The sequence below is a fragment of the Dipodomys spectabilis genome, unplaced genomic scaffold, assembly GCF_019054845.1.
Source record: "Dipodomys spectabilis isolate Male_0828 unplaced genomic scaffold, ASM1905484v1 ptg000069l, whole genome shotgun sequence".
Classification (NCBI taxonomy): Eukaryota; Metazoa; Chordata; class Mammalia; order Rodentia; family Heteromyidae; genus Dipodomys; species Dipodomys spectabilis.
Genome location: NW_024870746.1, coordinates 23,224,250 through 23,249,319, shown reverse-complemented (window position 1 = coordinate 23,249,319; position 25,070 = coordinate 23,224,250). Strand labels below are relative to the sequence as shown.

At 45.0% G+C, this 25,070-nt stretch overlaps 1 protein-coding gene across 1 annotated transcript; it reads right to left on the bottom strand.

The window, feature by feature from the left end:
- Positions 1 to 860: 860 nt before the first annotated feature.
- Positions 861 to 17,603, bottom strand: Fcamr (Fc fragment of IgA and IgM receptor). Its single transcript, XM_042681949.1, is given in 8 exon segments — positions 861 to 3,021; positions 3,023 to 3,087; positions 5,659 to 5,777; positions 7,265 to 8,024; positions 9,884 to 10,222; positions 12,058 to 12,198; positions 13,946 to 14,006; positions 17,222 to 17,603. Coding segments are annotated over 8 exon segments (1,626 nt in total). The 5' UTR covers positions 17,261 to 17,603; the 3' UTR covers positions 861 to 2,919.
- Between the last annotated feature and the right edge of the window lie 7,467 nt (positions 17,604 to 25,070).

Here is a 25,070-nt window from a genome sequence, read left to right as displayed (position 1 = left end):
AATGAAAGCTAAAAGGTGGAAGAAAAAAGGAAATCTCTACTGTAGTTGTGGTTCAAGTGGTAGAGTGCCTGCCTACCATGCGAAAGGCTCTGGGTTCAAACACCAGTACCACTGGGAGGAAATAAAAAGGTTAGAAAAGGACATCTCTGGGGATCTAAGTGATGCCATTGTCTTGTTCCTGGTTTTGTGTTGGTCCTTTGCAGAGCTTCTGTTTAAAGATGGCCCTGAGGCTCATCTTGGTCTGCACTGGCTCTTTCTTTGTGCTGATTCCTAATAGATCTCAGCCTTCTCTTAGACAGCTTACTTCTGACACATTCCTGGCTCTAGTCAATTGGCCACTGCCCCATTCTGGGGTGGTCCTTTCCTCTCTCCCCTCTTTTGCCAAGACCAGGCAACCAGACAGAAAGCTCTAACTGATCAGAATGGGGCAGCAAGTATAGGGCAATTCAGAGGCAGGCACAGTTTCCCTAGATGGGTGGCTGGCAGCCTCTTAAGGTGGAAAGTCTGAACCCACACATCAGAGAGACAGCAGAGTCTTACATGGTCTTGTGGCTTCTGTGGAGATTGCAAATTCTGTTTGAGGGCTAAATACAACCTCGTCCTGTTTTCTACAAGATTTTTGTAGAACGCAGCACAGCCACTGTTTAGCTGATGGACTTTGGCTGCTTCTATGTTACTTGGACAGAACTGAATGGCTGCCATGAAGACTGTATAATTGGCAAAGTCTAAAATATTTGCTCTTTGGCCCTTTATAGAAAGTCAGCCAACTCCTGGCTTAGTGCAACAGATTTCACTGACAGTGATATGAGAAACTTTAGTTCAGTGTGATTGCTTTACCAAACATGATAGTCTAACACGTATAACCTTCCCCACCTTCAGAGGTATTTATAATATTTCTTTTTATGTTAAAGGCTCAGAAATTCTGAATAGAAAAATGTAGTTGTTGGCTAATTTAGCATTTCCCAGACTTCTTTGACCTACTAAGTTGTGTTTTCCTCCTAAGACCTTTTAGCATGCTGAGAAGCTGCGTTCATTGGACAACTTGGTAAACACTCGTTGGGTAGAGTGAACAGCTTGAATTCTGGCCTGTATCTACCACTAATAAGCCAAGTAGTCTTAGATGAATAATATCAGGGCTTCTTCCTTACTATGGGATCATGGATTGAAATAATAGTCTTCCCTGTGTCTCTTGCAGATTTTCAGACAAGCCCCAAGGTTGTGGCCATGAAACTAGTCTGGAAAAATTACTGCAGAATTGTAGAGTTTTGACCGTGAGTCTTGCTTTGTTACAGTGCTCCATTCTAACAGTGAACTGGCAATGCCAGAAAAGTAAGGCCACAAGTTCTGTAGTAGTAACTCTGCTCTCACTAGCTGGCTTCCCTGAGTGGTTTCAAACAACTGACTTCAACAAGGCCTCTGTGTCCTCACTGCTAGACGGAAGGATTTAGGAGTTAATCTCTTAAGCAGTTATCAGTTCTGTGGTTCTGCTTGGTCAGATGCGTGCAACCTACTTTTATTCAAAACAAGAAGTCTGCCCTAGAAGCCCTTCACAGCCTCCCTTAGCTTTCTGGGTTCAGCATCCAGGGTCACAACCAGATAGATAGGAGGAAGGGTTGTTACTGAAGGGTTTGGATGCTGCTGACAGCCTAGAAGGAGGGGCTGAGGGTTTTCTGGAGATGTCTATATCACAATTCCGATTCCATACTGGAGCCTTTCCCTTCTGCTCCTGTTGCTCAAAGGGCTGCTCTGTCTAAACACAGAGTCCAGACAGCTTGCTAACACATCTGTCAAGAGAACAAAAAAGAAACCAGATGTGATTTCTGAAAAGTCAGTGGGGTTATGGGAGGGAGAAAAAGTTCCCCAATGTTCATGAGATAATAATGGTTATAAGACAGAATCCACATAACATTCCTCTATTTTTTTTTCCCAACCTCAACCCTTCAACATTAATTTCCAGTTTTGTTAACAGTCTTTGAGCTTAAAGACTCATAAGTGAACAAGAAGGACTTTATAAAGAAAGTAAAAATCTACCAAAAAGCACTTTCTTCTATGAATTTAGGAAAATCCCAGAAAATCTTGATTGGGTCACAAAGTTTGTAACACAATGTAGATGGGGTTAAATGCGGGCTAAGCATTCTTTCCTTTGGTCTCAACAAAGAAACCACCTGTTACTAGAGACCCATCCGGGGCCTCCCAGATGACAGGGCAGAGGCCCAGGGAAATTCAGAGCTCTTGTCTGGGTGAGTCCCCAGAAGCCACTGAGCCCATTCCTTCCCAGACAGCAAATCAGCCACAGAGAGATACTAGGGTCCTACTGAGCTGTAAGTTCTCTGGAGACTTGAGGTGAATAAAGTACAATTATTGTTCTTTCTGTGAGGGTATGCTGCTGCTGAGGCTTGAGTTCAGCGCTTAGGCACTGTTCCTTAGCTTTTTTGCTCAAGGCTTGTGCTCTACCACATGAGCCACAGCTCCACTTCTCATAATTACTGCTCTAAGTAGCTGAGTCTCTACTTGAGCAAGCCTAACTGATAGAGACAATCATTAGTAAATGTGAGTAGCAGATTAAGGCTGAATAAACATCAGAAAAGTAGGGTTAACAGTGATGGCCAAAAAAAGTTGTTTTCCACACTGTTGGAAGCTTCCCGAAATGGAAATTTCACACGTATCCCAGGTGGCTTCTTCTAGTGTTTCCTAGGTCTTTTCTTGAAAGCTTCTTTGAGTCATATTGTCACCGATGGAGACATGTGGAGAATACTTGAACTTCCAGGGTCCAAGATGGTCAACCTCCTATTCCCTTTGTGGGCTTTAAGCTCTGTTCACTTGTCTTCATGCAGGTGGAAGAAGGAAAATGAAAAGGGCTAGGATCATGAAGTTGTTTGGTCCTAATCCTTGCTCTATCGTAACAGCTGTTTCCATTTCTCAGGGTCCTGGGTCCTTTTCCTGGATGGTCAGGCTGGCTTGTATAGGAGGAAAGTCATGCAGTGCTTTTCCTTGCACATGGAAGAGTTGCTTTGGTTGGGGGGTTTACTTCCAGGAGATGTGTCATCTGAATCAGAGTGACTCTTGGTGCCCTTTCTGCTTCCTGAGCTACAGAGACACAAGGCAGAGTATGAGAATTCTGGGTAGATATTGCTGAATTTGTTCCTGCAAACTCCCATGCACCTACCACATGTTCCTGAGAGCTCCCTAATAACCTAAGATTAGCAGTAAGACATTATTAGAACAATAATTTTTAGGCCAGACCTTCAGCCTCCCAGCTCTAACAAACTCAGCCTCCCTCACTTATTCCCAGAGAAGATTTCCTTTTCTGCATCACATCTACACCGCATGAGACGCTCACTTCAGGATAATTTAAATGTGGTGCCTTTCTGTGAGATTACCTGTGGGGCCACGCACAGGGGGTATTGTAGACCGTGGCCCCAGGACTGGCCTCTGCACTTGTGTGCTTTGTGGGTAGAGCTGTCTCCATATCTATGGCTAAAGTAGCTCTACTATCCTCCAAAGAGCTTCTCCTTGAGCTCTGGATACCACTGAGCCCTAAGTACAAAGATAATGTCCTATTTTGCTAATTAAGAAACCAAGTCAAAGTGGAGGCAGAGCAAGATGTCAGGTTTGAAGCATCTACCACTCTGTGAATGAGAAGACTCTGATAACACAGACTACACTAGATTCCAAGGAGAGAGAGAGAGCCAGGAACCATGAAGGAGCAGCAAGGAGTTCCAAGCCCATTACTGACTCCCTGAGAATGGGAAAGGAAGCAGAATACCTCATTCCAAGGTGAAATAGATGGCCCTAGAGACAGAATGACCATTTAGCTGCTTGTTTCCACAAGCCTAAATGCCAGCACAGGGGTTTGTGGGACAGCAAATGTTCTGCAGTGGAAAGCTAGCTCTGGTGAAACAAAACCTTCTATCATTTCCTTTATTGTAAGATGCCATCTTAGGGCTTACTGTTGAGTTTGAGTTCCTCTGGGGGCCGAGAATAAGGAATATTGATGACTCAAGAAGTCATGGTACACTTTGCCATAGAATTTTGGCATCAGTTAGTCACAAGAACTGATTGAGAAGAAGGAATGTGGCAGGTTCCTACAGAGGCATTTAAGTTACAAGGAATTGCAAAGGCAGTTTAGACAGCAGAGGCAGTGGCCTCTGTCAGGCAGCCATGAAAGAAGTGATAGGCAGGGATGAGCTTGGGTCTCCCTATGTGGGCACACAGCAGAGGCACAGGTGTGGCACTAGCTCTAGTCATCCACAGGGGTGTGTGACTGTGGCTCAAGATGCCATTAGAGACAGCTGTATTCATCTGAAGATACTAGAGCAGTAGTAGTGACTCATCTTTGCTAGGAATTGCCACCCACATGCACAAGGTTGTGGCTTTATCAACTGCAACAGTTTTACAGCCTCGTTTTCTTACCCTGAGTGTTAAATATACCACAACCCAACCATTACCCAGTCTTAGGTAACCTCTGAGAAATCATCAATTAAAAGGACATAGGAGGGGCTGGGAAGGTGGCTCAGTGGTAGAGCACTTGCCTTGCAAGCATGAGGCCCTGGGTTCAAGTCCTCAGCACCACATAAGCAGAAAAACCCGGAAGTGGCGCTGTGGCTCAAGCAGTAGAGTGCTAGCCTTGAACTGAAGAGCTGAGGGACAATGCCCAGACCCAGAGTTCAGGCCCATGACTGACAAAAATAAATAAATAAATAAATAAATGGACATAGTATGCTGAAAATTCCACCTAAAAGCTACTTCTTAGATGCACAAATCTCAGTGAAAAGAATCACAAAATTCATGAGTGAACAAGGCAGCATATGTCCCTCAAAAGCCAATAATTTTTACAATAAAAGGTGTAAATGATAGTAGTGAGAAAGAAATTCCAAACAAGTTCAAAAAAGCAATGACAAAAATTATCAATCAATACAGTTGAAGAAATGTCTAAACAGCCAAATGAACTAAAAGGGAATACAAACAAGTAACTTAGTTCAAAGAGAAATCAGACAGCTGAATGAAATAAAGAAGACAACACAGAATAAGAAAGTGGAATTCAATAAAGATATGTCTCAAAAAGTCTGATTGAAATCTTGAAAATGAATAATTCAATATCTTAAATAAAAATACTCAAAAGTCTAGCTAAAAGAATAGAACAAGTTGAAAATATATTGTCAGGGATTGAAGATACAGGAGAGGAATTAGCTCAATCAAAAGCCTTGAAAAATAAAACAGAAAAACACTAAGAAAAGACAAAGGAAGTTATAAGACTTCCAGAGATACCATCAAAAGGCCAAATCTATAGGTAATGGGTACAGAAGAAGGCGAAGAGATAAAAGCTAGAGCTAGATTTAAATTATAGCAGAAGACTTTCCCCCCCTTAAGACAGGGTCGTCCAGGTAGAGGAGGCTTCCAGAATACCAATCAGGCAAAGTCAGAGAAGAAACACCTCTAGACATAATATAATTAAAATACAAAATATAGAGAACAAAGAAGGAATATTGAAAACTGTGAAGGAGAAATGGCAAGTCACATATAATGAATGCCAAACCCATTTGAATAACAGCAGGTTTCTTAGTACAAAACCACAGTGTCATTAAATGGCTCAGACTAGAATATAGCTCTTCCAAGCCACGTTTTCCCTAACTATGGGGATACTTAGCACCAACTCACAGGTCCTCTTTCTCCAGATCTTCCTTTGTATCAGGACAAGAGCCACGAGCAGAAACAGAGCCAGCATCGTTGAACCAGGAGTCAGGATCCAAGAGCTGCTTTCCCCATCTGGAAAAGCACTAGAGAGGAAAGGGTCAGGGAAGGGAAGGAAGAACACAAGAGGAGAGGTTGGAGCTGGATAGAAGATCAAAGACCTTTTGGCTCATGCCTCCCATCTCACAGGTGAGCAGGCTGAGGTTCAGGTAAGTCAGCTGCCCTGGTGTCCATGCGGGTTAGCAGCAATATTGCTGTTCTCAGATTTTGAAGTCCCAAATCCGCTGCCTTACCCCACACTCCTATGTGTGGGCCATAGTATGTGCCACGGTGAGAAAGAGCACAAACAAGTTTGGGACTCAAGCCACTATCTTTCCTTATGGCTTCAGTAAGTCCCCTTCCCTCTCTTAATCTTCTGTTCTTCATCTTTAAACAAACCTTAGACTGTCCATTGTGGTTTATGCCCATAATCCCATCTACTTAGGAACTAGAGATCAGGAGGCTCATGTTCAAGGTTATCCTCAGGAAAAAAAGTTAATGAGATCCCTTCTCAAGAAATAATCTAGCCAGCACCGGGTAGCTCATGCCTATAATCCTAGCTACTTAGGAGGCTGAGATCTGAGGATCACAGTTCAAAGCCAGCCCAGGCAAGAAAGGCTATGAAACTCTTGTCTCCAGTAAACCACCAGAAAACTGGAAGTGGTGCTGTGGCTCAAGTGGTAGAGTGCTAGCCTTGAGCTGAAGAGCTGAAGGACAGCACTCAGGCCCAGAGCTCAATCTCCATGACCAAAAGAAAAAAGAAATAATCTAGGTGTGGTGACACACCTGACATCCAACAACATTGGTGTCATAAGAAGGAGGACTGTGGTCTGAGGCTAACCCTAGGCAAAAACATGAGCTCTTATCTGAACAATCACTAAAAAGCAAAAGGGCTAAGTTGTGGCTCAAGTGGTAGAGCACCTACTTAGCAAACAAAAGCCCAAGTTTAAACCCTAGTAGTGCCAAAACATGAAAGAGAAAAAAAAGAAAAGAAAGAAAGCAAGAAAAAAAAGAAGTGCCAAAGGTTCCAACCTACAAATTCTATTGTTCTACCATTTAGATTTTGCTTGTGCCAGGCACTGGTGATTCACACTTATACTCCTAGCTACTCAAGAGGCTAAGGACTGAGACTTAAAGCCAGCCCAGGAAGTCAAAAATTTGAGATTCTTATCACCAATTAACCAGAAGAAAGGCCAGAAGTGGAAGTGTGGCTCAGGTGGTAGAGCATCACCTGTGAATGAAAAAGCCAAGCAAGAATATGAGGCCCCAAGTTCAAGCACGTGCGTGCGTGCACACGCGCACACACACACACACACACACACACACACACACACACACGCACACACACTTTTCTTGCAAGCCACGTGAAAGCACTCAAGTGGCATTCTCATAACAAAGGCCCTTGGGTAGTAGCTGATATTTATGTCTTCTGGCCTTTACTCTCTTGTAAGTACAAAGGGAGAGACATGTATAGACATGGCATAGGTCAGGGCAGATGCAGGGTCCCCACCCAAGGGAGAGGCCTCAGGCTCACCTCTTCATGGAAGCCCCCTTGCCAGTGGGCCTCAGGCGATCTGTTGCTAGGGCCTGGCTCAGTGTTGCTTGGGAGCTACTATCTCCTTGGAGACCACCATATCCCACAGTAGTGCTGTCTAGGTTCTGGTCAGTGCTTCCTTTCACAGATGCTGCATCTAAGTGGGGGGTCTCCAAGGTCCATGTACCTGGAGCCAGAGTTGATCCCTCCATAGAGCCCAGGGCTTGTTGCTGAGAAACCACTAGTGTTTCTCTAAGGATATCCCAGGGAGCTTGTGCTGACATCAAGGCTGAGGGCCTTGTGGTCTCTGTGGTCTTCCTGGCTGTCCCCAGAGCCATCCTGACTCTCTCTGTTCCCTCCCCTGGCCAGTTGGCCTGTGTAGTTGTCATCTGGAGCTCACTCTGTGTGATCCTAATTTCATTTGTTACTGATCTCCCGGTGCTCTGTGTCCATGCATCCTCTGGTGTACGGGACAAGCCTCTGTGATTTAAAGCTGGACTCTCCACAGTGGAGACTGTTGTCTTGATGGAGCCTTCTGTCTGGCTGTGCATTTCTGGAGCTACTTCCCTGTCTGTCCCTGGGCTTTGTCTTCTCTGGGTTTTGCTGGTTTCAGCACTTGGAACAATTCTATCACATTCTGATCCCTCTTCTTCTTCTTGAGTCTGAGGAGGTCCTGGGGTTCCTGGAGCTGCTGTCCCAAAGGATGCTGTGATGAGTTTACTGGGAGCTGGAGGGGTGGTGGGGGCCGTGTTGGAAGGACCTGCATGAACAGTAGAGGGAGACCAGAGGGGAAGGCTTTGCAAGCTGCTTACTGGGTAGAGCAAAGGGCAGTAGCTTTAAAACGTTTGCCAAATATGAAGCAACCACTAAGAGATGCACTCTTTGGTCAATATGTCAGATAAAATAAAAAGGTGCAAATCTAGATGTGTTCTCTAATCTCTTGCAAACGTAGACACAATATTCTTAAGCTCTTTTTCTTTTCTTTCTTTTTTCTTTCTTTTTTTTTTTGTTTTGGTTGTGGAGTTTGAACTCTGGGCCTGGGCACTGTCCCTCAGCTCTTCAACTCAAGGCTAGTATTCTACCACTTGAGCCACAGTGCCACTTCTGGTTTTCTGAGTGGTTTATTAGAGATAAGAGTCTCACAGACTTTCCTGCTTTGAACTGTGATTCTCAGATCTCAGCCTCCTGAGTAGCTAGGATTACAGGCGTGAGCTACTGCTCCCGGCCCTAAGCTCCTCTGAGTTGCATATATCTTCTACCCGTCAACATAGGAAACCATGATAGCTCTTTCCCCAGAGGTATACAGCACATCAAGTACTGCTTTTCAGAAAAAGAAGCCAGCGTCAGGTGCAGTGAGTTAGCCCTGTAACCCCAGCTATTAGGGCCAAGCAAGGCAATAAGTTAGCAATAAGTCAATTAACAAGCTAGGTATGGCTGTACACATCTAGGAACCAAGCCACCCAGAAGGCACAGGTAGATAGATCTTAGGCCAGCCCTGCATGGCAACATGAGCCCTTACCTGAAAAGATAACTAAAGCGAAAGAGGGCTGGGGGATTGTGGCTGTATGTAGAGGGCCTGACTAGCAAGCTAGAGGCCCTGAGTTCAAACCCCAGTACTGCCAAAAAATATAACAACAAAGAAGCTGATGTGATGATACTCTCACTTGTAGTCCCAGCTGAAGCAAGATGTTTATGAGTTCCAGGCCAGCCTGGGCTACAGAGAGAATTTCAGGTCTGCTGCCACTACATTGTAAGGTCTTGTGTGTCAAAACACCAGCTAGCAGGCCGTTTCCTAACACGCCATTTCTTCTGGAGAGTGGCTTTCACACCGTAAGGCTCTTCTTTGCCCTTTTAAGTACCCGACTCTGGATCAACCTTCTGGAATTTTCTACACAGAGCCTGGGCTTGAGAGCTGTCCCTTTTGTCTGCAGAGGAACTCAGCAAGGGTCTGTCACGATAGGATGCAGTTCCAATTCCCCTATCTGGCCTGTTGTGGCTATTCTGCAGTGTTGCCCCCTTTCTAGTTTTTGTTTTTTTGGTTTTGTTTTTCCAGTCCTGGGGCATGAACTCAGGGCCTGGGTGCTGTCCCTGAGCCAGTTTGTGCTCCAGGCTAGGACTTTACCACTGGAGCTTTTTCTGAGTAGTTGATTGGAGATAAGAGTCTCACAAATTTTCCTGCATGGGCTGGCTTTGAACCACGATCCTCAGATCTCAGCCTCCTGAGTAGCTAGGACTACAGGCCTGAGGCACTGGCACTGGGCTGATATCCCTTTTCTTTGTATGTGTGAACAGGGAGCTTTTAGAACCCTAAGAAACCACACTATCTAAGTCACTACTTCCTTGGAACATACCTCAAATACAGATTCCACAGCATTTGCTGGCGGAAGGGCTGGGTAGAATGGCATGTATGCATTTGGTTGGGAAGGGCTTGTAATATCTACCTTCTTCCTGAAGGCAGCTTCCTTCTCAACTGCAAGCCTGCCTTTTAGAGCCTTTGCCCTGGGTCCAGCTTTTTTTACGGCCTAAGGTTTAAAGCCTTCCTGGTCTCAGCCTTCTCTTTCACCTTTCCTATCCTAGCTTTGACTTCCCAAGTTTGGCCCATCAGCCCTCAGCTCATACCTGCAGAGATGATCAGATTCATGTTGAGGAAGAGCAAGTTGTTTCTATTTCCAATACCACAGCGATAGTGCCCCGCATCATCCAGGGACAGCCGGGAGAGCCGCACCTCGAAGAAGCTACTGCGTGGGAAGTCTGCTAGAGCCACACGGCCAAGGTACTTGTGGTGAGTGTAGTAGTTGGTGGACAGGATGGTGTGGCAGATCCACATTGGAGGCCCCAGACGGCACCAGTACTTCCTTTGGTGCCTGTTGACGGGTAAGGGGGTGTAATGGCATTGGATGATGACAGCTCCCCCGGCTTCTCCAGACACCAGCCTTGGGCCCTTCAACACATCTGCAGCTGCAGGCGAAGAACATTGTCAAAGGAGAAGGAGTCAGGTCAGAAAAATGCTACCACGGAAGTGGGGCTGAACCCATGTAGACATGACAGAGCTTAGCCACTGGCGAAGTAGAACCAAGAAGCAGAAGAAAACTGTACCTGAGATCCCATCTAAAAGATGCAACAAGAATCATACCCACTGTTTATCTAATGCTAACTGGGCCTGAGTGTTCTCATGCAAGTCCATCCAGAGCCTGGGTTCATTCCACCGTGCAGATGTTTGAGCAGATGCTGCCTGCGTGCAGGTAAAAGGGAGGAGCAAGCCTCTGACAGAGGCCTGGGGTTTGCATGGGATGGAAAATAAGGATGCTACACAGTGTGGACATAACAGCATGCTTTTCCTCTGAAGAGAGAGAGAGAGAGAGCGACAGAGAGAGAAAGAGACAGAGACAGAGAGACAGAGACAGAGACAGAGAGACAGAGTTCCCCAAACACAAGAATCATGCTAGGCTTGGGGTAGAGGAAGGGCAGGTCCATCTCCAGACTGGCAGCCATGAAATAGTTCACATTGGACCCTATTCTATACAAACAGACAAGCAAACATAGATGAATACAGACCCATACAGCTGAGCAGGATTATGAATATCACTGTAGCAACAAGCACAAAGACAAGCCATAGGAAACCGCAAGACCTTGCCACAATACAGAATGACTCCCTACAGGGTACCTCCTTCTAATTTCTCTGCTGACTTCTCTGGACCTTGATGCAATCTCGGACATAACTGACTGGATCATAGTTTTCTTTGTTTCTCTTGGAAATTCAAAAGTTTAATCTAGTCTAAAATTATATATCCAGAACAATCTGACAAAGAGTGACAGCGACCTTTTCTTACTCCATCAAAGCTTTTCCCCTTTGTCCTGTATCTTTAGGGCCCCTGAACCCAAGAAAAACCTGTTTACTATCCTATTGTCAGGAGCAGCTAAGTTATGAGTCTGAGTGCAAACTAAACATGCAGTATGCCTTGTCCAAAATTTATTGGAGATTTCAAGATGAGGCTGGGTATGGTGCCCCATGCCTATAATTACAGCACTTAGGAGGCTGAGGCAGAAGAATCATGATTTAAAGCCAGCCTGGGTTACATATTCAGGACCTATTTCAAAAAAAGAAATAAAAACCACAATGGCAAGAGCAGAATGTTGAGTCAAGAGCCTTTTTAGAACAATCATATGTGACCTGCCTATTGTTTGCGCTAAGCACTTGCTACAGGAAAAACAGAGACCATAAGTTCAATGGCTGTGTTAATCCCATTGTAGGTTTAATTAAACAACACACCCTAAGTCATGCCACTCACAGTAAAGATAAGTGGAAATTTACCACTAAAAGGCAAGAATATTCCCGAATATCAACTGGAAACTATCTCAGAATAACAAAATCGATACTCTCATTAAACGTTCATAGCCCAGATTTCAGGTGTTCTTCTGACATCCATGTGGGGATCTGACTTTGGCATAGAAAGCTGATGAACAATCCTTAATCAAGGTTCATTGAAAAAAATTAATACCCAAGTTAAAAACTCATGTGGTAGGTTACTAACCCATCATTCCTTTTTTGATATAATAATTGAAGTGTTATACAATTCCATGTTAGTCACCTGTGAAACTTAAATAATGGGCTAGCACAGTAGAACCAATATGGTATCACCAATGTGCTTTGACCAGTTTTCTGCCCCTTAGAGTAGGTAGTAGAAGTGCCTGGCTCTCACATCCATCATTACCCAGCAGTTATCTATTGCTGTGGCTTCCGTTAGAGCACTGGAGGAGGCCTGTGGCGGAACAAAGAGGAGGGAGGGATGTACCTGCAAAGGGATGCTTGTCTTGCCAGAAGGGTGATGAGGATGGAAATGTGTCCACAGCACAGAGGTGAGTCTTGGAGGGGAGAGAGCCAGCCCGCCACCATCTGAGATGGAGATCTTTATGTGAAGGCGCTGAGGATGAGCCTGGGCAAAGAGAGGAGCTGAGCCACAAGTGTCCACAAAAGCACCCACAAGAGGAAGAGGTAAGGAGCCAAGTCTAACCCCTTCCCCTCAGCCCTGCCTGTCGGAGTGGCCTGTCCTCTGGCCTCCCCTTCCTCTATTATTCTGACTGCGTTATCCCATGGGGAGAGGGAAGGCAGTGCCACACCCACTTCCAGTCTACAGGGGATGTAGGAGGCATGTCTTGGGATCAAGGCTAAAATGCTGAATGACATATTAAACTGGATATTTGACATGATCAAATTTAGAACACTCAAGACTCAAAGCAACTAATTTTGGACTATAATCTAGATGTCGGCAAGAATCATGGGTCTGGGCTGGGAAGGTGGCTCAGTGGTAGAGCGCTTGCCTCACATGCATGAGGCCCTGGGTTCCATTCCTCAGACCACATAAACAGAAAAAGCCGGAAGTGGCACTGTGGCTCAAGCGGTAGAACATTAGCCTTCAGCTGAAGAGCTCAGGGATAGTGCCCAGGCCCAGAGGTCAAGACCCTCAGCTGACAATAATTAATTAATTAATTAATTAATTAAATTAAAAGAATTAAAATCTGCCTGATCAGATACAGGGAAGCTTATATTTGCTTTTTAAAAAATGAAAAGGGAACAGTGGGAGATTAAGCAGGTGGTATGTCACATTTCTCCAATATTAGCTCTACCATTGATTCATTAAAACTGATTTGTCTATTCACCAGACATGGTTAATCTCTTTTTTTTTAACATAATCATAAAGCATTTTCCTTCATTTAATAGTTGTTTCTTAGGTATATACTGGGGACGAGATTCTAGGGAATAGACCCTCTAGCCACATACTATGGCTACCCATTACCTTTAGAATAAAAATCTGAGCCTGAGCTATACATGGCCAGCCTTACTACCACAGCTTGCAAGGATATTTAGGACAGAAATCCTATCTTTCATTGAAATATTTTTTTGATCCTGGTGCCTAGCTTTCATTTAAAAAATTGTCTTTTTTTTTTTTTATCCAAGTGCCTATAATCCTAGCTACTCAGGAGGCTGAGATGTGATGATCATGTTTTCACACCATCTGGGGTAGGAAAGTTTGTGAGACTCATCTCAGTGGAGCTGTGGCTCAAAGTGGTAGAGTGCTTGCCTTGAGCAATAGGAAATTAGGGACAGCCCTAAGTTCAAGCCTCAGAACTGGCACACACACACACACACACACACACACACACACACACGCACACACACACACACACATTGTCATTGTCCCTTATCTCTGGCACACAGTCAATCAAATAAATTAATAAATACAATTTTTGACCCAATTAGCGCCTTTGTAGACAGAACTCTTTAAGACTAGGGTAGAGCCATTATCATGTCTCTAATCTGGAATGAAGAAGAGTGAGAAGAAAGTAAGGCTATGTCTGTATTTTACACACTCTGAAGTCTCCTGAAAAAGTAGCTGATTAATGGTCTTTGTTTAAGAAAGCAGAGGTGTGGGGAACATCACAATATTGGATGTTTTAGATATTATCAAGTCAGGCCTAGGTCCTGTCTGTGAGTTCTCCTCTCCCTCATTCCTGCAGTGTCTAATCTGACCACACTCCCTGAATCCACTGCAGGACCTTAGATCTCAGCATCCCAGGCCTTGACAGCCACAGATCTACCCAGACTGTACTGGGTTTCCTTGAAGTACCCTCCAGGAATGTGTGTAGTCTAGAAGATTCAACGTGGATATGTTTAGAACTTACTTTGTAGCAGGCACAGCATGAGGACCAAGATCATTCTCCATCCTGTGCTCTGGTTTGTGACCTGCAAAAGCAAAACAAAACAAAAACAAAAACAAAACCATCATATACGGAGAAAAGCCCAAGGGGAGGCAACTGAGAAGCTGGTGGTGAGCCGTGGGCTGGGCGCCTTCTCATTTTGGGAATGTGTTTGCCCTGAGCCGGAGCTGCGCAATAGGATATGCCCACGCGCATGACGAGAACAACCCTCCTTGGGAACGCATAGCTATGTCCCCCATTCCTACACACGCATTTCGCCTGAGTGACTGTCACTATGGTGAAATGTCCCTTGTCATGAAGCTTCTGTGTTCAGGAGAGACAAAACACCCTGATTTTGGAAAGAGAATCACAGAGTGGAGAGAACACATATTGGAAGTTTAAACTTGGTTGGAATTAGAGGGTTTGGAGGATACAATCTCGGGGGTCTGCCTCATCTCCAGGGGAGATGAGGGGTGACTGCTCTACAGCAGGAGAGTGTGGTCAGAGCAGCTGAGCACGGCGAGCGTGGGAACAGCGTTGCCTTCCCTTCTGTCCTCACCTCTCCGTGTTGCACAGGGGACTTGGTGCCTCCAGGGAAAGCGTTCTGTGTCGCAGTTAGCACACCTCCATCAGGAAGATGAAATGAAAATTAAACCTCAGGCTCAGTTGCTGTTGGTACTTTCCTGCTTCTGCTTCTAGAAAGCTGCTCTCTTTCCTATAGTCCATGCTGCTCCTCCCCGCCTGGCCTGGGCAGCTCCTTAAGGGCAGGGCTTTGTGTCTTGGTCTTTTTTCTACCTTCAAGCTCTGGACCAGGATGTAGCACACGGTGCAGGGACTGTGAACAGGGCCCCACTGCTCCTTTAATGGACACTGTAAGGACCACTCCCCATTCAATGATCTTTTACTGCTAATTAAAAAGACAGTGAGGGGCTGGGAAGGTGGCTCAGTGGTAGAGCGTTTGCCTTGCATGCCTGAGGCCCTGGGTTTGATTCCTCAGCACCACATAAGCAAAAAAAAAAAAAAAAAAAGCCGGAAATGGTGCTGTGGCTCAAGTGCTAGGGTGCTAGCCTTGAGCTGAAGAGCTGAGGGACAGCGCCCAGCCCCAGAGTTCAGCACCCCCTCCCCCAAATGACAGCGACTGTGCATTACCTTTTCTCTTTAATTTCCCATAGGATAGTCATGGATGGTTTTTGTTTATTTATTTATTTTTGGGTCCGGTCGTGGGAACTGAACTCTGGGCCTGGGCGCTATCCTTCAGCTCTACAGCTCAAGGCTAATGTTTTACCACTTGAGCCACAGCGCCACTTCCGGCTTTTTTCTTTTTGCTTATGTGTTGCTGAGGAATTGAACCCAGGGCCTCCTGCATGCAAGGCAAGCGCTCTACCACTGAGCCACCTTCCCAGCCCTCATGGATGGTTTTTGATAGACTAAAAAAACAAAAAACCTGCTCTGTCTAGGTGCGGTGGTGCATACCTATAATCCTAATGCATGAAAGGCAGAGGCAGGAGGATCACAAGTTTGAGGCCAGGCTGGACTACGTAGGCTGGACCTATCTCAAAAAAAAATCTACTGTTTGATTCTATCTACGCTTACAGTTCTTCCACCCATAATAGGCCATTGCTTTTCCCTTCCTACTAGAATCCATACTTCATTCATGTTAAAGACAGTCAATGCACCAACTGTAAGCCAGTGGCTTACCCCATAGCAGAAACTCTTTGACCTCCAACTAGACTAAGTCAGACAAAGCCAATGCCAGCTTGGAACATAGGCTGTGCAAGAGGAAATCCAATCAGAAGAAGAAAAGCAGAGGAAGTAGGAGGGGAGAGGAAAGGAAGGGTAGAATGTGAAAGAAGGGGAAAGGAAAAGCATGAAGAATCTGGGGTTAGGGTATGGCTCAAGTGTTAGAGCACCTGCCTAGCAAGATGGAGGTCCTAAATTCAATCCTCAGTACAACAAAAATAAAGGGAGGGAAGGAAGAAGAAAGGAAGAGAAGAGGGGAGAGAAGAAAGGATGGAGGAAGACAATTGGAAGGAAAATAGAAATATGTGCCATTTATATCTCTTAACATGAACAAAAATGAAGTTCCCTTTTGAAAATAAAATTTTCTTGCCAAGTGTGGTGGCTCACACCTCTAATCCTCACACCCGAAAAGCCGAGAGGCAGGAAGATGGCACGTTGAAGGACAATATGGGCCACTTAGAAAAATGCTGTCTCAAAAAACTCAAGGAAAAGAGAGGAGAGGAAGGGAGAGACAGAGGCGAGTCTGGGCTGGCTCGGTGACAATTGCCACCTGGCTTAGCTTTGCCCAGTCACATCCACGAAGGCCTTTGAGTCCCTAGAGTGTCCAGATCTTGAACTGTTCCTGACTTCTGACATCTCCTAGCTCTTCCTTTTGCGTGTCCCGCGTGAGGGAGCTCCCTCCCTTGGGCACCGGTGTGGCATTTTTCCATACAGTGCCAGGCTCCTGTCCCCTCTCTCATCCAATGTGTGGCTGCCCCCACAGGTAGACTAATACCCACCCAACCTGGCTACCTCTGGCATTGGCAGCCAGAGTCCTCTTGGGCTGTGGTTTCTGAAGGGCTAAGTCCTCACATGGCGTGTAATGGGGCCAAAGTCTCTGCTTCTGCCACCCCTTTTCTCTGATGCCCAATGGTGCAACAATCTCTTGCACAAAATCGACCTTTGCAGAGCAATGAGGAAGCCCAGAGTAAGATAAAAGTTATCCTGCTTGATTGGAGGGGGAAGGAGGGGACGCCGAAAGGCTATCACTCAGTGGAGAGTCTCCAAGTCACCCTCCCCAGCAGTGACCTTCAGGAATCCTTTCTCCAGAATACAGGAAAGGCCTAATTCAGTAGCTGACACCACAGGCCTCTGCGTTCAGTGGATAAGGCCCTCGGGTGGGGTGGAGGGTCCTGCTAGAAATCACAGCACGCTCATCTTCAGCTCAGGCTGATCTGACTTCCTCGTCCCCTCCCCTGGTCCCTTGGAGTCCCATTTCTCTGCTGTTCCTCCCCGTAACCCCAGGGCAGAAGACTAGAATGAAGGGAACAGCAAAGCAAGGGAGGAACATTGAACCAGGGCACAGGAGCTTCTGCTGTATGTGAGGTTGATGTAATGACCTTGATCTAATGACCTCCTTTTCCATCCATGCTGAAAGAGTGATCCTTACCTGGCTTTCTGGAAGCACTGAGAAGCATTGCTGCAATGGATCACCCACACTTAGAGCTAGAGCCCAACCTCAGGAAAGAAATCTCAGCTCACCTTTCGTTCTCTGGGCTCAGCTGGGGCTTCTGCATCCATGTCAGGCTAGAATAAGGCCCACTTGGACTTTTTCCTTGGGGCCTCAAAGATGTCGGCCTGTGGGTGTCTTCTAGTTGCTTTCTCTAAATCTGGAGAGAGAGAGACGCCCCACAGTGTGTGAACTGAACGGGCGTTGGAAGCTTGAGACACAGCAGCAGCTCTGTTGCTCACCTCCCTGCTTCTTGCTCCAAGATTCTTCTCTCTGGCTCTCATTACGTGTTGTCCCTAATGCCACTTATTTCTGTGGGACCGTTTTCAGGGTGGTGATGGTAGCTTCAGGGAAAATAGATGGATGCACTCCTTCCTTCTTTCCTGCCTTCCCCAGCGTAGGCACCTGGGTATTTTAGGATGCCCACTGCTCAGATGGCTCATTCAGGCATCTCCAGAACCACTGATGCTACAACTGAGTGGGAGAGAAGGGAACTTCAGCAGTCTGGAGAGGAATTCCCCTGTCCCCCTCTCCCCTCCACTGGCTGCCCGCTGTGCCCTGCTGACCTGCCCCCCTGGTTTCCAGAGAAAAAGCCATTTGGGATTTTCAGGTTATTGACTCAGTTTGACTGTGTGCCTGGTGCTTTCTAATTCATGCCCAGGACAAAGGACAGCCTAGTCATTGATACGGTCTTCTTGGAAAGAAACCATGGACAGATGCGGTTTATTCCAGTGGATGACACAAGGGAAAATATCCCAGTATTTCCCTTGGGAAAATCTGTGTTGGAAGAGGTTCTTTTCTGTGTAAAAGATGTATCTTCCTTTGTTGGTCTTGAACTGACGCAGGTCATGCACTCAGCAACTAAGGGATCCAGGGAAATGGGGTCACTGCAGGCTGCAGTGTAAGACTCTGATCAAGAATAGATGAAATGACACCCTCGGGTGAGTTCCAAAGCTCCCCTACTGACGGTGAATGTTGTGAGAGCCTTTGTGGCTCTGCCATTGGTTGTAGCATGCGTCCTCCGCTTTCCCAGCGTGAAAACAAGAAGGTTAGGGCACGACAGTGGTGTGTGTGTGTGCACACGTGCACAAATGTGTGCTGGTGAGTGTGCACAGCTGTGTGTGCTGTTTTCTTTCCCACCAACAGCCTCTCCCAGACCCTAGAATACTTCTCCAGTGTGAAAGGCATTCTCTTGGAAGCCATAGCCTTGAGCAGTGTGCAAACCAAACTTGTACACAGTGTCTCACCCACTAGAGGCCTGAACAACATTCAGGCAGGTGGTAAGGAGGTGGCTGGAGTGCCCTCTCCCCTCTGCTGGGAGGAGTATCACATGCATCATCTTGGAACATGTGGACCTTGGAGTAAGACTCCCACTTGTCCCAAACTTACATGGGAAAATACTCTGAGTCAGGCTACTTATTCTCTCTCTCCTAATTTGTTCAGCAGGAAATAGCTGCACCAACCTCAGACAGGTAATAGATAGAACATGTGTGAAAACTATGCCACTCAAAATACCCAGAGTATAGTAATTCTCAGAAAGTATTATCTAGTCATATCATTAGCTTAGTTGTCAGCAAGAGGAGCCAAGTGTCTTATCATAACCAGACCCTCAAAAAAACAACCCACCAACTTTGGCATTTTCAGCCATTCAGTCCTCCTCTCCTCCCTCTCTTCCTTGCTCCCTCTTACTTTCCCCCATATATTCATCAAAGAGTGAAACAAAATCAATTGTCTAAGGGTATTTCTGAGGTAATGTTTGTGTTTAAATTTATATTTTTAAGAAAACATTTGCTATATTTACCACCAATAAGTAATGGAATCTGTCATGCACCAGTGGCTCACACCTGTTACCCTAGCTATCTGGAAGACTGAGATTGGGAGGATCACTGTTTGAGGCCAGCCCAAACAAGAAAAGTTCATAAGACCCTCAGCTTAATGGAAAAGTTGGGAGTGGTAGTGAGCATCTGTTATTCCAGCTAAGATGAGAAGGCTAAATAGGGAAGTGTAGTCCAGGTAGGCCCAAGAAAAAGGTGAAACTCTTATCTCATAAATGAAAAGAGCAACAGTCTGGAAGATGTAGCTTAAGGAACACAACTCCTGCTTTGCAAGCATGAAGCCCTGGGTTCAAGCCCCGGTACCACAGCCATCATCATCATCATCATCATCATCATGTGATCATTTTTCATCCTAAGGAGTATCTTTCGTAATGTACCGGGCTTGTTTTCAGAACACTTAGCAGGGCTATGATGTCCTATCTTTTGTGTCATCTGTGTTGCTACTTTGAGGGAGTATCAAGCTAAATATCAAATCTGGAAAGTGATTTTTCCACCCCCTAACTTCCCCTTCTACCTCCAGGCCTTCAATCCCAAGCTTTGACAAAAGATGGTGTTTGCTAAACACACTCATAGGAGTGAAAGCAGCAAACAAAAAGCTAATCAACAAAAGCTACTTGTGCTATAAAACTATCGTTCTCAATCATCCCCCTGGGAAGCCGGGGCTCTCATGTTCATGGAAGAGCAAGGTGCAGACGTTTTTTATGCCCTGTGGTTCACACTCGCCCCTCTCCCCCTTTCCTCGGTGGTCAATCAAGGTTTGTACTTGTGCTATATTATTGGCAACTTTTCTGCTTCCCACTTTGCAAGCTTTCTCCCTTTCCTTGTTATGTGCTACAAAGAGGAACTTTTCCTTCCCATTGTCTTTGATGGCCTACTTAGAAATTCACAAAGGAAGTTGAACTATGAGACTTGTCACTGCTCCAAATGACAACAGAAATAAAACTTGTTTGGATTGCACACATAATTACTTTATAATGTCATTTAGCAGATTTTTTACAACCCCAACCATCATTTAGCCGAAAGCAAAGCTTGTGATCCTGCAACGTTCAACCCCAAACATAGAAGTCTTCCAAAGGCAGTTAGGAGAAGTGCTAAGATGGGTTCAAGTTCATCTTCAGATTGCTGTGAAATCACAGAGCAAAGACTCCCAGGAGATCATGTTGCAGATTAAGCCGTAGCTCACATTGGGAGATTGGTGTGGCTCATTGGAGGAAAACAGCACTCACAGCTCTAGACTGATCTTCCTGGAGTGACTTTGTGACTTGAGTATGGAAATTGAAACGAGAATGTTCTTACCCTTTGTGACTGTTTGGAACAGATCTCACTCCTGATAATTGTAGCCCTTGCAGTATGAAGGTAGCCTGAAGTCGTTCATGTCCCACCAAGAAGGCTATTGGTCCCTTCAAGGAATGAAGCTCTATGGGAGACTTGGTGTTGTGCTCTGTTGTCAACAGACAGTTAAGAGCAAATGTTGAGAACTCAGTGTGCAAGTGGTTAGATACTTAGCACCACAAACAACAAGACAGCACTAGGAGCTAACTCAACATTGGTTAATGAGATTCAGTGCTGTATATGGGCCCCTGCACAATGCCTATTCCTCTTTCAGTGTTCCCTTCCCCTCATGCGTCTTCTGTGCCAGTACCAGGGTGGCCAATGACTGAAGTTGGCTGATGCCGGGTGACCAATCCATTCAGTGCACTTGGCAGTTAAGGGCCTCTATTCCTGGACAGACTTTCTGTGGTGGGCATTGGCAAATGATATAGAGATGTTTGTATGTCTTGTCCACTCCCTTGCCTGTCCATATGCCTTTACCCAGTCTTTCAATCTGTCTCATTCTAGGTTCTGTATGCATTCTAATATAGAACCATTCTCCTTTCATAGAAAATACAACTAAGTATACTGTGTTCATTGGAAGGACTTTAGAGAATGGACTGAAGCAGGAAAAGGATCTGTAGCAGGTCCAGGCTGAAGTGTAAGTAGCCTTGCCAGCTAGTTGTAAAACCATGCAGGTGGTGAACAGGGCAGCTGTGTACAGCCTGTGGCAAGCCCCAGTGGGAAAGCCAACCCCTTCTTCAGTACCATCTGGAGAGAAGAATCACATGCCCTTTGACAATCAGATCCTGGTGTGATCTTAGGCTCTAACATGATACTTGAACCAGGACCCTAAGTGAGTAGGTATCTGAACCTGCCCATCATAAGCTGAGCACTATTACATCTGCTAAGACACGAGGTCAAGCAAGCCTGGCAGCCATTCATTGTAAGTGGTAAGGGTTACATCTGGGGCTGAGTTACAAGAATCTGAGGGCACAAGCAAGCTGCATAAGTGGGTCAACCAGACACCATTACAACTACCATGGCAACACTAACAGCCCTCCCCGATTTAACAAAGCGACACATGGGAACACAACTTGAAACAGCCGAGACTGTGGAGAGGAAGAAACCCAAGTTTGATCCAGTAGGAGTAGTATAAGGAGAAGCCTTGAAAGATGACAAGAGAAAAATCCTTCTAATGGTCCTGAACAGCATTCCCTTCCCCTGTATGGAAAACATGGCACTGAGCAGATGTCTTGTTTATTTCCTTGTGGTAGGAGTTATGAGAGATTTTATTTTGTCTTTTACTTTGGAAGGAGACTTCCTGGCACGCTTTCATCACTGAACCCCTAAAAACATTCTGAATAGAGTATGATCTTAAATCTTTCCCTCCCTGGAGCAATAGACATGTTACTGAGCTTCTATTACACAAGGCACTGAGCTGCTTGGTCATGTGGCTGGATTAGCCCAATATCACCAAATAATAAGTCAATGGACACTCTTCAGGATATCCACATGATCCAGATTCCTTTGGATTATATTACGGCCAAGAATAGGAGATTTATGTCGTCCTAGGATAAAACTTAAAAAAATGTATGTTATTCATATGTATGATCTAATTGTCTCTAATCATCTTTTTCTGATGACAAGAGCAAAGAATGCTTTCAGCAAACCAAGGCTCACACTTTGTACCAGAGGCCATTTTGATTTGTTCATAGCAGGCAAATGAACACAATGGCTCAAATTGGAGCTACGAATTGGTTGAGTGTGCAGTTGTTTGCTGTTACTGTTCTAGGTCTACTTGATTTCTGCTGAGGCCAACAATTGAAGTGGAGATAGTGTATGAACTATCACTCTGTGTCCTTTAGATCATTAACAATGGTGCTGATATCCAGAATTACTCTGGCCGTGAGATACGGTTTGGTATTTACTGGGGCTAGGACACTTTTAAAGGTGTCACTTGGGCTTTACTTGGCTATACTATAGCTCTTAAACCTCAGGTTTAGAACCCAGTGATTCAACTAACAATTACATCAATCCCAGTTATTCATTCTGAGACTATAGAATTTACCACTGGGTTTGGACCTTTGCCTGGGCGTTATTAATCTGGATTTCTTTTGTCCCATTTGTTAGAAAAGGCATCCACACTGCCGATTTGGTTCTCTTGATATCACGTCAGCTTGGTCTCTGTGTCCAATTGTCTCCCTGGAGATTTGGGTGCCCCCCCCCACTCCCTTGTATATACTTAACCAAATAAATTGTTGTAAGTCTTATTGAGAAGGACTTACAGGATCATTACTGTGCCAATTTGCTGGGGGGGGGGGGGGAGGTTGTACGTTTCCTTCTCTTAGGGACCCAGAAGATTTTGAGTCTGAAAATTGGCATAGGTCCCAGAAATAGCCAATGGATTTTGACTGTTGATTGTGGGTACTCCTTGTCCCCCATCTCCCAGTGGTTCCAATGAAAGAATATCGTTGTTGGTTGAGTATCCACTTTGCCTCTCAGAACACAGTACTCTTTTACTCATCTCCACAACTCTTTGGTTCAGGCTCCCTGTTGCTCAATATAGAAAATCCATCTGGCTTCATTGGTCCCAGGCCTCTTGTTACCACTGGTACCACCAAGTCCAGTTCTCTACCTACCTCTTTTTTTTATCTGCCCTGGCTTGCACAGGAAAGCCCCTGCTGACCATTGTAGCAATGCTGTTGTATTCCTCACTAGCTCATTTCTCTTGGTTTTTGTGAGTAGTATATTATTCTCTGGGCCTCCTTATGGAAAAGAATCATCCCATAGGTCATCTAGCTTACTTCCTGGGGCTTTTCCATTCCTTCCTGCACTGCCTTCTGGATCGTACTGACATTTCAACTTCAAGTAGCCAGGATTAACCCTTTTTCCATTCTCCCAAGAGCCATTTGAAAGCAAGATTACATCATTCATTCCTTGGAGTTCTTGCCAGGATGCCATATCCTGTATTTTTGAAGCGATACCAGAATGATCAATTTGCCTCTGTCCAATCCTGTGTTTTAGCCCTCCCTGATCCAGACCTTTCAGGATCCATTTTCACACTACCTCTTCTGTTGGTCTATACTGCCGAGGACCTGTTACTCACTTGTTATCTATAGTCCCTTTCTTCCATTACCAGCCACGACACACACCCATTGCATTCTGCAATGACTTAGTCTAATTATAAGCTAGCAACAAGGATCAGAGGGATTCTTGGTAGAGAATCCTCTAGTGTCTTCACACAATGTGAAAGAGGGGTGGTGCAGGGAAGGAGAAGGTCGTAATTTGCTCTTCATAGGGAGAAGTGAGCAGCTTCTGTATGTTCAGAAGATTTAGAAGACTCCAGGAGTTCAAAATTGAAGACAGCCTTCTACCCAGAGGTTTCCAGCATGTTTTAGAATCCCATTGCTCCCCCCAAATAACTCTATTCAGCCTGATGTGTCTGCAAACTACACAAGGCAGAGCCAAGGTTCTTTTTCAGAGAGGCTATGAGACTTGTTCAATTTGCCTGAAAATCGCACAGGAACAATGGCTGCAGGGCTCCCAAGGATCATTTCTCTTGCTAATACCAAAACCAGTAAACGTATTTCATCTCTGATTTCACTGCAATGGGGCAGGCTCCATTTGCTCCTCATTTAAATGTCGTTCGTTTCCACTATCACCTTTCAAGCTCCACACTGACAAAATTACTTAATTTGAGTAGGAAAATTATCTTCAGGGAGATCACTACTGTGAACCTTTCAATTACCCTATTTTCCTTTTCTTGTTTTATTAAGCTCCTAATTGTGGAATGAATATGAAAACCCAAATGTCAACATGGTACTTAGCTACCAAACCAAAATAAGACTTCTGAAAAATGAGAATTTAGTGGGCTAGAGAGGTTAGGAAAGAATTCTTTGAGAATTCCCACAGAATTATAATGTAGCTGGCCTCAGAAGACACAATACCTTCAAAGCCTTCTTTATAAAAGTTGGGACTCAGCTTCTGATTGAAAAATTAGATGCTTAGCTTCTGTGGGGTCTGCCAGGGCCAGCAAACTCATTTTAAATCAATTTCATTTTTAAAAAATATTTCTAAGTTGTAGAAAATCCTCCTGGAGAAATATTGAATGCATTTTCATTTCTACTCATATCTTCTGAAAGGAGAAATTTAGGATTAATCTCCTTCCTCTTCCCTCTGTAGCAGTTGAAATCATCCCCTGGAGTCCTCTGCTCATTTACATGAATATTCCTTATTCACTTGGAATGAAACCATCTGTCTTATTGATGTCACTTGCCTTTATTCAGCCAATAATGGCTTATAATTATTATAATGATCTCATCTTCCAGTGTCACTATCCCTACTGCATGGGTAAGAATTCTAGAACCTTCAGGAGGAGGTTCAACTCCCATCACTTTCTTAGCTTTCCCTTCAAGATGAATTGATCAGTATATCTTGAAAGAATTTAGTATTTGACCTAGTAAACAATTATTTTTACAGACATGGGACTTGAACTCAGAGCCCGGGCACTGTCTCTGAGTTTCTTTTTGCTCAAGGCTAGCACTCTACCACTTGAGCCACAGCACCGCTTCCACCTTTTTCTGCTTATGTGGTACTGGGGAGTCAAACCCAGGGCTTCATGCATGCTAGGCAAGCACTCTGTACCTAAGCCACATTCCCTGCCAGTCCTCAATTTTTTTTTTTTTTGGTCCAGTTGTGGGGCCTGAACTCTGGGCCTGGATGCTGTCCCTCA